The 15,735-nt window shown below is 37.7% G+C and overlaps 3 protein-coding genes across 3 annotated transcripts; 2 read left to right on the top strand and 1 right to left on the bottom strand.

Moving 5' to 3' along the window:
* Positions 1-1,135: 1,135 nt before the first annotated feature.
* On the top strand, positions 1,136-4,246 carry nim1kb (NIM1 serine/threonine protein kinase). The gene is made up of 3 exons (XM_058758693.1): positions 1,136-1,412; positions 1,549-1,817; positions 3,119-4,246. The coding sequence occupies exons 1-3, from the start codon at positions 1,136-1,138 to the stop codon at positions 3,872-3,874; spliced, it is 1,302 nt and encodes a 433-aa protein (XP_058614676.1). The 3' UTR covers positions 3,875-4,246.
* Positions 4,247-5,233: 987 nt separating this feature from the next.
* Positions 5,234-9,683, bottom strand: gadd45gb.1 (growth arrest and DNA-damage-inducible, gamma b, tandem duplicate 1). Its single transcript, XM_058757132.1, has 4 exons — positions 9,604-9,683; positions 6,503-6,766; positions 6,183-6,390; positions 5,234-6,070 (listed from the first exon to the last, which is right to left on the bottom strand). The coding sequence occupies exons 2-4, from the start codon at positions 6,643-6,645 to the stop codon at positions 5,957-5,959; spliced, it is 465 nt and encodes a 154-aa protein (XP_058613115.1). The 5' UTR covers positions 6,646-6,766; positions 9,604-9,683; the 3' UTR covers positions 5,234-5,956.
* On the top strand, positions 9,429-10,713 carry LOC131528163 (growth arrest and DNA damage-inducible protein GADD45 gamma). The gene is made up of 3 exons (XM_058757133.1): positions 9,429-9,776; positions 9,888-10,089; positions 10,184-10,713. Exons 1-3 carry the CDS (start codon positions 9,676-9,678, stop codon positions 10,295-10,297), a joined length of 417 nt encoding a protein of 138 aa, XP_058613116.1. The 5' UTR covers positions 9,429-9,675; the 3' UTR covers positions 10,298-10,713.
* The last annotated feature ends 5,022 nt before the right edge of the window (positions 10,714-15,735 follow it).

Genomic DNA, 15,735 nt, shown 5'->3' on the forward strand with positions numbered 1-15,735 from the left:
GTATCCCACCAGATCAAACATGACAATATCTCCCTTGAGTGCTTCAAAAGAACCAGTGGTGCACATGTTTTCTGGTTATTCACCCCTCTTTGGTTGTGGTTCTTGGCTTTTGTTCATCACAGGCATCGTCTAGGACAGCAGGGAGGATTAAGGTAACTCTAAATAAAGCAGGCAGATTAGGAAACATGATACTAGCATGTTCTTTTCACTCTGACAGAGTCAGAGAGAGCTGAAGACTTCCCTGGAGACAGGAAGACTATCCAGGAGAAACCACATCAATGATTTTTATTCATGCAGTTACAGAACAGGACAGATAAAATGAATGCCTGCATTTTAACAAAAACCTAATGTAACTATTTGTTTTTAGTTTGTGAAAGAAGCTAAATATTATCTTTCAATCTTTAGAACTTACAACTTAAAATATATGAACATGTGGACATATTCTTTGACTTCTAGTCCTATAAAAAAGAATAGCAGCCTTGCATTGGTCTACTACAAGAGCACAGCGGTAAGATCATTTAATTTACATATGCTAATGTTATGTATTGATTTAGAGTCAAAGATTAGTTGACATGCTTGTTAACTTTTACAATAAACAATATAATAGACATTAGTAATTTTATAATAATTGTAAGTAAAACTGTTTATTTATGTGATTAGTGTTCATATGAGATGTAATTATAAGTTCATGCTAGCTAATTACATTCATTATGATTGTTAAATAACTATTTTATTTGTAGCTATATTGCGTAGTACAATTTTAAAGGTATAGTTCACCCAAAAATGAAACTTCTGTCATTTACTCAGCGGCAAGTTGTTCCAACCTTGTATGAGTTTCTTCTGTTGAACACAAAAGTAGATATTTTGAAGAATGTTGGTAACCAAATACCAGTTGTAGCCACTGACTTTGATAGTAAGGAAAAAAACTGATGATTATAATGATGACAGATTTTGAATTTTTGGGTGAACTATCCCTTGGTTAATATGTTATTCCTTAATCAAGAGCAAGAATATCAGATATTTCCACTGTTATTGACCGTTTTCTCATTGCTAGGCATACAAATATTGTGAGCTGTAGCTAATATTTCTCTTGGTTACTGCTGGTTCCTGTTTTTCAGCCTTAAGCAGCTGCAAAATGCCTGCTAGGGCAAGTCAGGTGTCGCCGAAGGTGCATCGGCACAACATTTACACGCTGACGGACAGCTCAGAATGTGGGTCAGAGACGGAAGAGGATGCAGACCATTCCAAGCGCCTGACACCCCTGGAGAAGTTAACGCTGGAAATGTGCAATGACGAAGAGACCATAAAAGAACTGACGGTGGGCAGAAGGGTGGGATTCTATAAAGTCCGCGGTCAGATCGGCTGTGGGAACTTTTCGAAGGTCAAACTGGCCGTCCACGCGCTCACCAAAGGTAGAAGAGATTTAGCATAATCTAACTGGTTTTGATTGAACACTTGACTTTTTAAATCCAGATCAGAATTAAGAGAGTAACGGGATTAATGTGTAATGACCTCATCCTCATTTTATTCCACATGCATGTCCTGTAGACAAGGTTGCCATTAAGATCATGGATAAGATGAGGCTCGATCTGCAGACCCAGAGGATGCTGTCTAGAGAGATCTCAAACATGGAGAGCTTGTATCACCCAAACTTATTGCAGCTCTATGAAGTACTTGAGACGCCAAGTCGGTTGTACCTAGTTCTGGAGTTTGCCGGAGGAGGAGACCTCCACACCAGAATCAGCTCAGGAGGAAAACTCTCTGACCAAGAGAGCAAGATTGTATTCGCCCAAATCCTGTCAGCAGTCAAATATATGGTTAGACCTTCTATAACAACATATCACTTTTTTAAATCTAGATTATAGAAAACACACCAATAGTAAGTCATAGTAAGTACAGTAAAATTGTTAAATGGGTCAATGAGATGATGCTCATTTTTATCCAGATCTATTAATTCAAAGACACAGAAAAACGCAGTGGTTTGAATACAACTCGTCTGTGAAGAGCAAAGTTCTGCATTAAAATTTATTTTAATTATTTAAAGTAAAAACATAAAAAAGGAAAAAGTAAATTTTGAAAAATAAAAAACTTATTTTTTAACCTTATAATTTACCATCATCTTTTATTATGTCTCACTAAACAGCTTACTATTAATATTTAGATTTTTATTATATTTAGTAACATAATATTTGTAATTAATAATTCATGACATTTGTGTATTTGTCTATTTAAATGATATATATATATATATATATATATATATATATATATAATTCATAAACAAAAACAGCTGAAATTATTAAAATAACCCCATTCGAAAGTTTGCGAACCCTTGGTTCTTAATATGGTGTGTGGTTACCTGGATGATCCACGACTGTTTATTGTTTTGTGATGGTTGTTCATGAGTCCCTTGTTTGTTCTGAACAGTTAAACTGAGCACTACTCTTCAGAAAAATCCTCCATGTCCTGCAGATTCTTCAGTTTTCCAGCATATTTTGCATATTTGAACCCTTTCCAGCAGTGACTGTATGATTTTGAGATCCATCTTTTCACACTGAGGACAATTGAGGGACTCAAACACAACTATTATGATGCACTAAGAGCCGGGGGGTGAAAACTTTTGAACAGGGTGAAGATGTCCAAATTTTTCTTATTTTGTAGAAATATAATTTTTTTCCATTTAGTACTGCCCTTCGGAAGCAACAGAAGATACTTGCATGTTTCCCGGAAGACAAATTAAATACAATTTACCTTGATCTTCAAATTCTAAAAGTTTTCACCCCCCGACTCATAATGCATCGTATTTCCTTCAGGAGCATCAGTGAATGTTGATACGTCAACTACCCATATATATATATATATATATATATGTGTGTGTGTGTGTGTGTGTGTATATAGCTTTTATACTATATATGTATACACACACACACACATATATATATGGTATAAAAACTTTTTGAAACTATATAAAACCAACAACAACAACAAAAAAAGAATTCTTAGATGTTTTTTTAATTAGATTTTAACAGATGTCATTGACCCAAATAATTGTAATCACTGTATGAGAACATTGAATTGGTGGCAACTTCTTGTATTTATTTATCTGTGTTCATTTCAGCATGAGAACAACATCATCCATCGAGATCTGAAAGCAGAAAATGTTCTTTATACAACCAACTCCTGCATAAAAGTGGCTGATTTTGGCTTCAGCAAGAGGGTCAACAATCGCAATCAAGCCCTAGACACCTTTTGTGGTTCTCCTCCTTATGCAGCTCCAGAACTCTTCAAAGATGAGTCTTACATCGGGCCACCTGTGGATGCGTGGGCAATGGGCGTCCTGCTTTTTTTCATGGTGACTGGCACATTGCCTTTTCGCGCTGACACTGTGGCCAAGTTGCGCCAAAGCGTGCTAGAGGGTGCCTACGTCCTGCCAACCTGGGTATCAGCTCCATGTCAGCGGCTGATCAGGGGGATCTTGAAGCCAGAACCTTCGGAGCGATGCGCACTGGACCAGATGCTGGGCTGCGAGTGGCTGCTGCCAGTGGAACTCTTCCGGCCTATTCCTCCCTTATACCAGCTCAACCCCATCCATCTAATAGAGGCCAGCCCAGCGGAGTTAGACAGAGACCAGAAAGAGGTAAAAGGTATCCTGGAGAAACTGGGAGTCACTCAGGAACATATTCTCAATAACCAAGGAAAGCGCATTCGCAGTCCCATTACAGGGGTTTACCGCATACTACTGCACAGAATTAAAAGAAACCATGGAGCCGAGTCTGTGCCTATAATCAGTGGAGTCGTCAAAGATCCTAAAAGAGACAGTCTCCGTGCCTATAGGAACCTACGGCACTCCTCGAAACTGTGTGTGCTTTCTTAAAGGCATAGTTCATCCCTTTTATTCAGTCTTTTTGTCCATACCCCATTGACTTTCATTGTATATGCTCAAAATAACACTGCAACATTTTCAAAATATCTTCTATATGTGTTTCACAGAAGGGACAGCAAGAGGGTGAAGACAGTAAATGAATAAAGTTTTAATTTTTGGACAAACAAACCATGTAATCAGCCTAATACTATTGGAGTTGTGGCATTTTACTGTTAATAGACCAGATCAATGAGAAACTATATGCTAATTCTTATTAACTTAAACAGTACGTTTAAAATAGTTTCATTTCAGTAACTACTTGCACAATAAATTTTATTTAATTGTCAGTGGCTTAACTTATGTAATATTTACAGTACGTGTTTCAGTCAGCCAGCTTTTTAAATTTTTTTTGCAAATAAAAATGTATAACATTTGTCCGCTTTTGCTGCTTTCTTCCATTTTTGTGTACAAACATTCAGTAAATAGCCCTACATGTTCAGTTTACAAGCTCTCTGTGCTTTCATTGAAGCCCCTCTCTCGACGCTGAGAGCTGCAGCAATCCGTGCAGAAGACATGGGCCGTTTGTAAACAATACAGCGACTGACAGGGAGACATACGAGTGCCAGCCAAACACTCACCCCCGCGACACTGCCTTCACCTTCCATCTGCGCTGCTTGGCAGATGGAGTAGCGTCGTGGCTCAGACATCTGCCGAGGTAACAATGAGTTCCTTGTGCTGGGGCCCCCAATTTAACGGGACAGCGCGCTACTATTGTGCTGTAGCTATACACATGCAGATCACCAGCGGCTGCAGATGGCAGCTGACACTATATGCTGCACCCAATCCAGAGCTACTTCAGAATGAAAACTTTACGAATGGCTATTATTCACTGTAGACGTCATTTTATGTTTAGAGAATAAAAATGAGGCTGGGGGATACGCGTGCAGCGAGTTCAAGATATATGGTGACTACTTTTAACAAGTTTCTCGAGTAGCATTATGTCACTAGGAAATTGATGCATTTTGCAATGCCGTGTCAGCTAAACAAGTAGGCTACAAGTTATAAAACATCGATCCCCCAGCCTCGTTTTCATTCTCGAAATATAGCCTAAGTACATGAGATATATGGTGTGTGAATGTGTTAGAATGCAATGTGTTTTTGACATCTGCTGAAGAGGGAACACATGACACAGTTGTTCATTTTAATACATTTATTGTTTTTATGCATTATTGCGACATTTCTACAATTCAACAGTTGTAATGCAAAGTCTGAAACATTTAAAATAATTTTTCTTACATTTTATATCAAATACTTCTAAAGTGAAACCTTTAGAGATTTTTAAGTTAGTTTTTTTTTCTTTTTTATCATATTGACATTTCTAAAGTGACACCTTTAGAGATTTTTAAGCTAGTTTTTTTTCTTTTTTTATTATTTTAATATTTCTAAAGTGAAACCTTTAGAGATTTTTAAGTTAGTTTTTTTTTTCTTTTTTATCATTTTAATATTTCTAAAGTGAAACCTTTAGAGATTTTTAAGTTAGTTTTTTTTTCTTTTTCTTTTTTTCCCTTTAAGCCTATGTCATTTTAATATTTCTAAAGTGAAACCTTTAGAGAATAAGACAATTCTGGAAAGTGGAAAGCACATTGCCGACAATAAGGTACGTTATATTGTGCAGCAATTCCATTTTTAAAAACGTCCGAGATGTTAAAGTCCATTTTTAAAAACGTTGCTTTGACGCACCGCCGCGTCCTCTGCGTGTCCAACGCATGCGATATTTGCTCTGTGGAACAGAGGCAAAACTCGCTTCTCCTTCCTCTCCAAACCTCATCCGCACAAAGAATGAGGGCCATTGTGTCGCTCTCGTGGCATGCCTGACCTCGTTCACATAAAGAATGAGGATCATCTTGGCATGGACGGGACGAGGAACGACGTAGAACCGCGAGGGCCACTCGGGCCTGCCTCGCGCTGCCTGGACGGTTCAGCCTCCTCAGGAGCATCCAGGGATGTGGAAACATCAGCATCCTTGCTTCGAAGGATGAGTCGAGTATTCCTCAAGGTTTACAGCATCTCAACAGAGAAGAGTAAAGCTCCAGATCAACGCTCGGGCAGAGTGATCTCAGGAACCCACTCGTTATAGCTGCGACTTTCTTCACAAAACAGGTGAAGCTTCTCCAGAGCTGGATCCTCCCATGAGTCCTCAGCTGGGTTCTGTTGTGATGAAGAAAAATGCAAGTTTAGCATGGCACCCAAAACGTTGCAAATGCATATAGTTAGTGCTTTTGCTAATAAGTGTAAACTATTTTCTTTTGCGCATACATACCGTGATAAGCACGCAGTGAGCATCCTCAAATTGTTCAGCTTTGTCACCAACAATCTCAGAAAGACTTTGCATGTCATTCACTCTAACGATGCTGATGTCGTTGTCGAAACAGAAGGCTTGGATGAGAGTGAAGTGGATTTGGAGAGCGATGTCGCACTCAAACTCCTCATCCATCGCCAGGACGCAGAAAGACACGCTGTCTGGGTCACTGAAATACAAGAAAAGGCAAATTATAAGCACAACTTGTACTACTAAACTAGTCGAAACGCTTAATTAAAGATGTTGCATGAAGGAAAAAAAACAATAGACAGCATACTCACACATTCATAACTTTGGCAGACTCGTAAACGCCAATGGTTAGGCAGTCGTTCGCTTTGGCAGAAACCAAAACTTCTTCCAGTGCTTTTCCAGTGCACTGAGCTCTCTCGCTGGGCTTCTGGGTGAGAACTTCCTCAAGAGTCATGATGATGCTGGTAGTAATTCCACAAAGAGCAGATAGCAGAACTGAAGCTGGATGTAATCCGAAAGGATTGACGCTCTAACGGCGTGGGCTCGCTGCTTTTATACTCCTCGGCTCGTGGTGGCTATGAAAGAAGCGTTCTCTGATTGGTTCGTCTGAATGGTGCATTGGTATGCTAATGTTATTGTCACACTCCGGCTCGTGGCAGACGTAATGTCACTTTTTAAGACTTGCTGCAGACTTTAACTAATTATTTTTATCATTTCAGTTTCATCTTAAACCCAAATATACGTTTGAGCAGTATGTTATTTTTATAGGCTACTTTAGGCTATTTATATTTAATTCATATATTTTTACACTAAAAGCATATTTATTTATTTTTCAATGTGTTTTAGTAATGTGTGTGTGTGTGTGTGTGTTTTTATTACTCTAGACCAAGTAGGTTGTACTTACACAGTTTAAAAGTAGCCTAATATCTCTCGTCACTCTCTTTAACACATTTAAGTAACTTTATATACTTGGTGGAATACATTTCTCTTTTAGACCTAGGCTACTTTGTTTGATTTAAATATTTAGTAGGTATTTAGCAATTTAGTAAAGCGAAATATAAATATTACATGCATATAAAATTCAGTATTTTTTAGTAAAGAACTTAATGGTGAAAGTGAGCAAATGTGGATAAGGGATCGCATCCCCCCGCCCTCAGCGCAAAAGACAGGTGGAGTGTGGCCATCTGTGGACACTGAAACGGCCCTATTGTGAGTTCAGAAACTTCTATTATTAGACGCCTTTACAAATGCAAATAAGATGCGCGTGCCATGACGCCCCGCTGCCCAATCTGGCCTGCAACATCCACGGACCCCGTGATCACAGGCAACTTTCCAAATGTATAGGCCACCCTGAAAATTCAGCAGTATTTATATTCGTATATTCTCCACGTGCAGAAACATTTGCATCTTTAACGCATTTAATAATGCGCGTTTAGAACTCGCTGATATTTTGGTCATTTTATTGACAGGTGGTTTTAAATCTGTACAAAGATCATTTGGGGAAAAAATACTATGTTATGAATCATGTAAAAACATCAGAATCACAAATTATTACGAATGCAAGCTTATATGGAAAGAAAGAAAGGAGTAGGTTATTTGAGAGGCTCGAGATAACAGGTTGACGCTGACTGATGCAGGCCTATTGTTTCCCTGCAGAACAGGAGCAGATGGAGAGGCCTCAGTTTAGGATGCCCCCATTGGCCCCTAGCAGCCCAACAGCGCATATGACTATTGTGTGCAAGTTTTTGTGTGTCTAGAATGGTGCATAGATTCAATTAAACTTTTGGTTAAAGTGGAGCTGCAGATAGGAAAACGTACAGAATGTAAAATTACATTTAATATTATGCAAGTTGAGTTTCATACATGCAAACGATATAAATAGCCTAAAAATTTAAAAGAAAAGAAAAGAGAAAACGCACTTGCAAAATACAGAACGTTCTATAGGCTAGAGCTTCAATTTGTGCTTTATTTACACAGTATAGAGCACAAAAAAAGAAAGAACTGGTTTCAAATAGCAAAGACACTTGCAACGAGTATAGAAGCATTGTTCTAGTATCACATCTGCAGTCCGGGCATCCCATCCCTGCCCCCCTTTAGTGCGCGAGAGTGACAGGTGTTCCAAGGCAAACCTGCTCGAGCGCAAAGCAGACTAATCGAACAATTGCTTTTACTTAGTCCCTCCTGCAGCTGCAGATTAAGACAGTCATCTGTTACAAAGCCATTGCATTTTTCTCTATATGACTTAGCTGTCACCAAGTCAGCCAAAAGTTTGTTCAGATGTGTTGAAGATTTAAATAAAAGTTACAAGCAACTAAACAAATATAGGCCTATGGCTTACACATTAAACAAGTTAAGGCTATTGATTCTAAATGCAGTTAAGAATATTTATATCACGTTTATTATCGAAAGACACCATAAAAAGTGTTTGCATCTGCAGCAGGCATATAGATAGAAGTCTCGATAGTTAAATGCAGCAGAAATTTGCTCAGCTGATCCTTTATCTTCCCCCATCAGCAGATGGGGAGTGTTTCCATAGCGAAAGAGAAGCACGTCCAGATGCCACGCGCCTTAAGTCCGGTCATCTTTGGGTATGCAAATTAGCCACGCGTATGTGATACAATCAGCAATAAGTAATAAATAACCTTCAAAGGTTTGGTGAATTCACCCATCTGTGATAATCATATTATCCAGATTTTATTTTTAATAAAAATGCTTGCTCGAGTTATATTTTGTTTGTCATTAATACATTTAAATAAACCACTTTTATTTGTTTAACTCTTTTTTTCGTCTTCCTAGAAACAATATGTATATGCTATTCGCAGATTGAGCAATGATGGAATGTATAGGCCTACGTGTTGGTTAAGTCACTCATAATGTATTTATTGATTGATTTTGTTTTGATTGTTTCAATATAAGGAAGGTTATTGTAGGTTCTGAAACTGGTCAGCGTTGGCCACCATCAACCTTTTTGCATTCATTAGCCTAGTTCATAAAACAGTTAAAACATTTCAATGAACAACATTTATTGCCAAAAAAAAAAAAAAATAGTAAAATGCTTAAATGTTTAAACTTATTTTAGATGGTATAATAGCATGTCACATCGCAAAAAACATTTCTAAACTAGCCTATCTTTGTCAGCTACTCATGCAACATGCGCGCATTACTTCTCAGCTTGTTGAAATTACGCCAAGTATTTTGTGTAGAATAAGCTGGTCTATTTAATTAGGACAAAAATGAAAGGATCAGAGTTTGATCCTTTCTTACAGTTCTATAGATGTCACGCATGTCTAAAGGCACGCGCCTTGGATACGTCCGTTTCTTTATTGTTCTGAACAGCCAATCAGAACGCGGGGTGCAAACGCGTGCCATTCTCCCACTATAAGTACTGGTCGCGTGTCAGCTGAAAACTCACAACTTATTTCGCTCCGCTCGAGCCACTACTGTACTTCAAACACAGCTACTGCCTACTTCAGTCCAAACCAAGATGGTGAATGAAGGAAAATCTCTTGCCGAAGCCCTGCTGTCTGCCAAGGCGGAGGGTCGCCTCACTGTTGGGGTCTATGAATGCGCAAAAATAATGAACGAGTAAGTTTGGAGGAACTTCTTCCATGCGACAGCTAATCCATGTCTATTTGACCATGTTATTATGCTACTGTTTAGGGGTAACTCATTTCAAACCAACCTTTGTTTTCACAGGGACCCAGACAGCGTGTCTTTCTGCCTTTTGGCCACTGATGACTTTGAGTGCGACATCGCTCTCCAGATCCATTTTACTCTCATCCAAGCGTTTTGCTTTGACAACGACATCAGCATCGTCAGAGTAAACGACTTGAAACGTCTCAACACTCTTGTTGGTGTCAAGGGTCAACTTGAGGACGCTCACTGTGTCCTTATAACGGTGAGAATATGTCCATATCTAACATTTAAATGCAAGAGCATGTTATTTTCTCCCAAGACTTGGTTTTTAAACCCCTTCTTCTCTGTTTTAACAGAACCCAGCTGAGGACTCATGGGAGGATCCAGCTCTGGAGAAGCTTCACCTGTTTTGTGAAGAAAGTCGCAGCTATAACGAGTGGGTTCCTGAGATCACTCTGCCCGAGCGTTGATCTGGAGCTTTACTCTTCTCTGTTGAGATGCTGTAAACCTTGAGGAATACTCGACTCATCCTTCGAAGCAAGGATGCTGATGTTTCCACATCCCTGGATGCTCCTGAGGAGGCTGAACCGTCCAGGCAGCGCGAGGCAGGCCCGAGTGGCCCTCGCGGTTCTACGTCGTTCCTCGTCCCGTCCATGCCAAGATGATCCTCATTCTTTATGTGAACGAGGTCAGGCATGCCACGAGAGCGACACAATGGCCCTCATTCTTTGTGCGGATGAGGTTTGGAGAGGAAGGAGAAGCGAGTTTTGCCTCTGTTCCACAGAGCAAATATCGCATGCGTTGGACACGCAGAGGACGCGGCGGTGCGTCAAAGCAACGTTTTTAAAAATGGACTTTAACATCTCGGACGTTTTTAAAAATGGAATTGCTGCACAATATAACGTACCTTATTGTCGGCAATGTGCTTTCCACTTTCCAGAATTGTCTTATTCTCTAAAGGTTTCACTTTAAAAATATTAATATGACAAAAAAAAAAAAAAAAAACTAACTTAAAAATCTCTAAAGGTTTAACTTTAGAAAAATGTGATTTACAAAAAAAAAAAAAAAGACAAAATATTTAAATATGCTCTTAAATTTGTTTGTAGACAAAGGAAAATGAAAAAAATGTGGAAATTATTACATTTGTCTGAAGATTTTGCTTTAGATATTTTGTATGAGACAAAAATGAATGAAAATAAAAGATAGTTTGAATTAAACTTGTTTGTGATGCAAATTATTTTTGTCACTGCAGGAAACTGTTAGTGACACAGGCCTCATCTTTGGTTGCAGAGAAAACCTTAATAAGCAGAATATTTCATTAATGTCATCATTTTTACTCACAAAAACTGAAAACACTATATGCATGCTCTCAATTTTTATGCGAGTTGACTTTTATACTAAAACATGACATAGTAGTCTTCGCACAAAGGCCTAAAAACTAAGGTTATTTATAATCCACATTTCTAAATGTAGGCTACATTTATCTCTAAATCAGCCTGATTAGCCTGTGAGTTCATGATGAGTGAGATGGACATCTCTTATAAAATTAACCAATAACATTTAGATCTTAGAATGAAAGTTGCACTTTTATGTAAACATTTTCTCAACAGAAGCACAGGAGAAATCATAACGCTCAACCAGTATAATCTGTAATGAGGGACAGACCTGATCTCACCAAAAAAGATGTAATTTATAGTCCTAATTAACTCACCAAAACATCTAAAGTAATGAAGACAGTTATTTATTAGTTACAGGCCAATCTGAGCAAACCACAGTATAAATACACTGTTAACTCTAATATATAAGCAATCATTACATAATTACATATTTGGAATTATGAAATTAAGTCCTTTCTTTGAACAGCTTTAAAATATAATAAATTAGAATACCATGGTAACTCAATATTATTACTTAATATCTCAGACTGCTGATGTATGGATGGCCAAAACATGGAGACATGTCTCTGTTGATGTTTGTTGTCTGCAAGAAAAAAAACAGCAATAAGTTTTGCATTAGTATTGTAGAGAAAAAGGACATAGAGTTACGGATCCCGAATTAAGTCATAGCTTCTCTTTTTCTGCAATATATTTGATTGCATTTTATTATTTTTAGCCAATTTAGTTGAAATAATTAAGCAAAAAGTACACTATGCAATTCAAAGTTGTCTGCTAACAACTATTGCAGATTGCACTGAAAACTTCACTCAAGTTTACACAAATTTTTACTTCATTGCTTTGAAGCTTCACATTTACAATTTCTTAACACATTAAACATGGTTTAAAGTGCATCGTTTATTATACAATACAGTCTCATTTGCCCCAGGCACATTGTGATGGAATGTTAAATGCATTCTCCAATGAAATTTAAGTCTTACCACAAGAGTGATAGATCAAGAAAGTGTTGGGGAGGATTATTTATCCACAAATTAAACAAATAAACTACATATATTTTTGCTACTACAACTTATAATAAAGTGTGTCTTCCTACAAAAGTAACACCAATCTAAATGAATCGTCAGCATTTATTAGTGTACTGATTCAAAAGAATCTCTAATACTGACTTTACTTCCTCCTGCATATATTAATGAAGCATGATTTCCTCTGCTCAGCTCAGATAACAGAACCTTCCTAACAACAGCATCTGATTGGTTAAGAAAGTGCCATCTGGTCACCCTCCCACACTCCCTCCATAAAATCTCAAACTTTTATTATGTTGTGAAACAAGAAAGTAATTCAGTATTTTCAATTGCAGCTTTTTGCACATGTATCCTTACAGGCAACTGAGCACAGACTTTTAAAAACAAAATAAATATTTGTATATTTTTAAATGTGAATGTAAATGAATGACTTTTGGATTGTTTTCCCATTTCTTTAACTTTCTTTTTGCCATTTTTACTTTTTACCTTTAAAATAGAGCTTTAAAATGACAATATTTTAAAAGTTTTTTAAATATTTTAAATCCCATTAACATGAAGCCATAAAAACTGCACCGTGCACAATCGTGCAAGACTTAGTTTGAAATAGATTTTGAGCATTGCATACAAGGCATCTGAAGTCATCTACTCTTATACCACACATTAAAATACTGAGCATGATTGCAGAAGTTAAATAAGATAGAACCAAAAATTATAAGCAACTGTTTCTCAACTCATCTTTTAATAAATCTATGCTTTTAATATTTTTAACATTCAGAAACATATCACGACCTTGCCACAGAGTGCAGCTGAACTTGCATCACCCCTGCAACTCGCTCTTTGTTTTAAACTACCAAAAGGCCAAAGAAGCAATCAAATAAGTCCCTGAAGAACAATAAGTAAGCATGCAGGCGAGCTCTATTGTGCTCTTTCACACAGCCAGCGCTTGCAGAATACAAATAAAGCCAAGCCCTAAAACCTAAAACCTACCCAGAGACTAGGCCACAAAAACCTCTCCATCTGCTCTGCTGCATAATGAGCTGGAGTGAAGGTGCCTCGCAGGGGAGGAGAGGAAGAGGGACGGGGCGGCTCAGTGCCTGGCACAAGCCGGTCGCTATACAACGGTCCCCCGGGATATCTGCCTCTCACCCCCCTCCAGCACAGAGTGGCCCTCACAAAGACGTCCAGTGGGGCTGTGTTCTACAGGTGGACCACTTTGGAGGACTGAGGGAGGGCCTACACATGTTCCAGAGTCGAGGTCTGCTGTCACGTCCAGACACTGATTGATATAAGAGCATGCCATGTGCGTGGAAAAGTGCTGCTCTGCATACACCCCCCCAGCTGTCTTGGTCTGAAAGGGGCTTTAACTGCCTTATTATAATATTACATTATCCCTGTGGTCCTATCGCATGGTTTGGAGTGGCCTTTTCAGCCAGCCCTCATCCCCTCCTCCCGAAGCGGAGACACCCCAGAAACAGCAGATGGTGGTGAAGGGTGAATTGGGAAGGGCTCTCCTGTTGCCCAGGCTACCGCCATTGGTATTTCTGTTGTCCCAACAAACACCATAGCAAGAACCAGCCCTGGGGTGATACAAAACGATGAGGGAACAAGCAAACAGAGGAATGTTTTCGATGAGCTACACTGTTAAATGTGTTTGTAAAAACAATATAGTGCACTTTTACTATGCATCATTTCATGTGTTAATTTGAGTATTATATAATTAGATTTTTCAAGATTTATAAATTAGATTTTTTTTTCATTGAAGATTTTGAAAAGTTTGAAAATCATTAATATTAACATTTATAATGTTTTAAATTGTAAATTATTCCTGTGATGACAAAGCTGAATTTTCAGCAGTCTTTATTCCAGTCTTCAGCGTCACATGATTCTAATATGCTGACTTAGTTCTCAAGAAATATTAAATATCAATGTTTTTACTGCTTAACAATTTTTTTTTTTTTTTTTTTTGTGGGAATCATAATACACTACTATTCAACATTTTGGGGTAAGTACAGTCAAACGTGACAGTAAAGACATTTATGATATTAATATTTTTGTGAAAACCATTGAATACTTTTCCAGGATTTTTTGATGAGTAGAAAGTGCAAAAGCACAGCATCTATTTGAAATAGAAATATTTGGTAACACTTTATTTTAAGGTGTCCTTGTTTCACGTTACATGTACTATTATGATAACAATAAATTATGCATAATTACATGTGAGTAACCCTAATCATATAGTAAGTACATGTAGTTAATTAATACTACTCTAATTACACTGTAACAAGGACACCTTAAGATAAAGAGTAACCAAATATTTCTATTTCAAATAGATGCTGTGCTTTTGCACTTTCTACTCATCAAAAAATCCTGGAAAAGTATTCAATGGTTTTCACAAAAATATTAAGCAGTAAAAACAAAATTTTTAACATTAATAATAGGAATCATTATTAACAATGATTTCTGAAGAATCATGTGACACTGAAGACTGGAGTACTTGCTGCTGAAAATTCAGCTTTACCGTCAAAGGAATAAATTACATTCGAAAATATATTAGAATAGAAAACACTTTTTTAAACTGCAATAATATTACACAATATAACCATGTCTCTGTATTTTTATATCAAATAAATGCAGCCTTGGTGAGCATAAGAGATATTTTTCAAAATTATTAAAGCGCTTAATTACTCCAAACTTTCCTAGTTAATTCTGGCTAATTCATTCTGGTCGTGTGTTGCCCTAGCAGGCTGGAATGCGGGCCTGAAGATTATAGCGTGCGGTAAGAGAGGCTCCAGTCTGCAGTGTATGGTAATCACTCATTATGTGAGCCAGCTGTCTTTATGAACAGGGTCAGAAGGTCAGCCCTCCTGCCTAATGCTGACAGCCCCGCACGAACTCCAGGGCCTCCACATCACCTGCTCAAACATTCAACTACATGTGGAGCATTAGTCTCAAATCTCATTTTGATTTAGCAGGCAACCCAAACTCCTATAGCTTGATTTATACGGCACAAGATGATGCAAATATTTAATTGTAGCATTTAATTTTCAGCATTTAAAAACTATTTAAAATGGCAGTGGGCGACTATTTACATTAAAGGTGGTCATACTAGTGCAATTTTACAAGCAAAAAAGATGCTTTCAAAACAAGTAGCTTTCTGTTGGTGACCAACTTGAACCCGTTGCAAAATCTGCACGGAAAAATCTTTCGTCCTCACATGAAATTCCAACTTGTGTGGATTTCATATTGAAATAACTGGATTTTGCCTGCGAAAACTCACTAAACAACAGTAAATGCAGTTTGTGTGTTTCGATCTGTGCACCAAGTAAAAAGAGCAACTAATTGCACTGCATCTTTTTTATACTACAGTTTTTTTTCAACTGCTTGCACACATTTTCAAAACTTTGCCTCTTTTTTTTTTTTCAAAACTTTACACACAAATCCAAGAATTGCACACACAAAATGCAAAATGCCTTCACATCTCGTGCAAAATGA

Source organism: Onychostoma macrolepis, chromosome 21 (assembly GCF_012432095.1).
Source record: "Onychostoma macrolepis isolate SWU-2019 chromosome 21, ASM1243209v1, whole genome shotgun sequence".
Taxonomy (NCBI): domain Eukaryota; kingdom Metazoa; phylum Chordata; class Actinopteri; order Cypriniformes; family Cyprinidae; genus Onychostoma; species Onychostoma macrolepis.

What these genes read in the sequence shown, in the direction of transcription:
- nim1kb (XM_058758693.1), top strand. Translation starts at nt 1,136, where the DNA reads ATGCCTGCTAGGGCAAGTCAGGTGTCGCCGAAGGTGCATCGGCACAAC. An exon ending in CGTCCACGCGCTCACCAAAG is followed by an intron (nt 1,413 to 1,548) that starts GTAGAAGAGATT and finishes CATGTCCTGTAG; the next exon opens with ACAAGGTTGCCATTAAGATC. An exon ending in TGTCAGCAGTCAAATATATG is followed by an intron (nt 1,818 to 3,118) that starts GTTAGACCTTCT and finishes TGTTCATTTCAG; the next exon opens with CATGAGAACAACATCATCCA.
- gadd45gb.1 (XM_058757132.1), bottom strand. Translation starts at nt 6,645, where the DNA reads ATGACTCTTGAGGAAGTTCTCACCCAGAAGCCCAGCGAGAGAGCTCAG. An exon ending in TCTGCCAAAGTTATGAATGT is followed by an intron (nt 6,391 to 6,502) that starts GTGAGTATGCTG and finishes CTTGTATTTCAG; the next exon opens with TGACCCAGACAGCGTGTCTT. An exon ending in CTCACTGCGTGCTTATCACG is followed by an intron (nt 6,071 to 6,182) that starts GTATGTATGCGC and finishes TCATCACAACAG; the next exon opens with AACCCAGCTGAGGACTCATG.
- LOC131528163 (XM_058757133.1), top strand. Translation starts at nt 9,676, where the DNA reads ATGGTGAATGAAGGAAAATCTCTTGCCGAAGCCCTGCTGTCTGCCAAG. An exon ending in TGCGCAAAAATAATGAACGA is followed by an intron (nt 9,777 to 9,887) that starts GTAAGTTTGGAG and finishes TTGTTTTCACAG; the next exon opens with GGACCCAGACAGCGTGTCTT. An exon ending in CTCACTGTGTCCTTATAACG is followed by an intron (nt 10,090 to 10,183) that starts GTGAGAATATGT and finishes CTGTTTTAACAG; the next exon opens with AACCCAGCTGAGGACTCATG.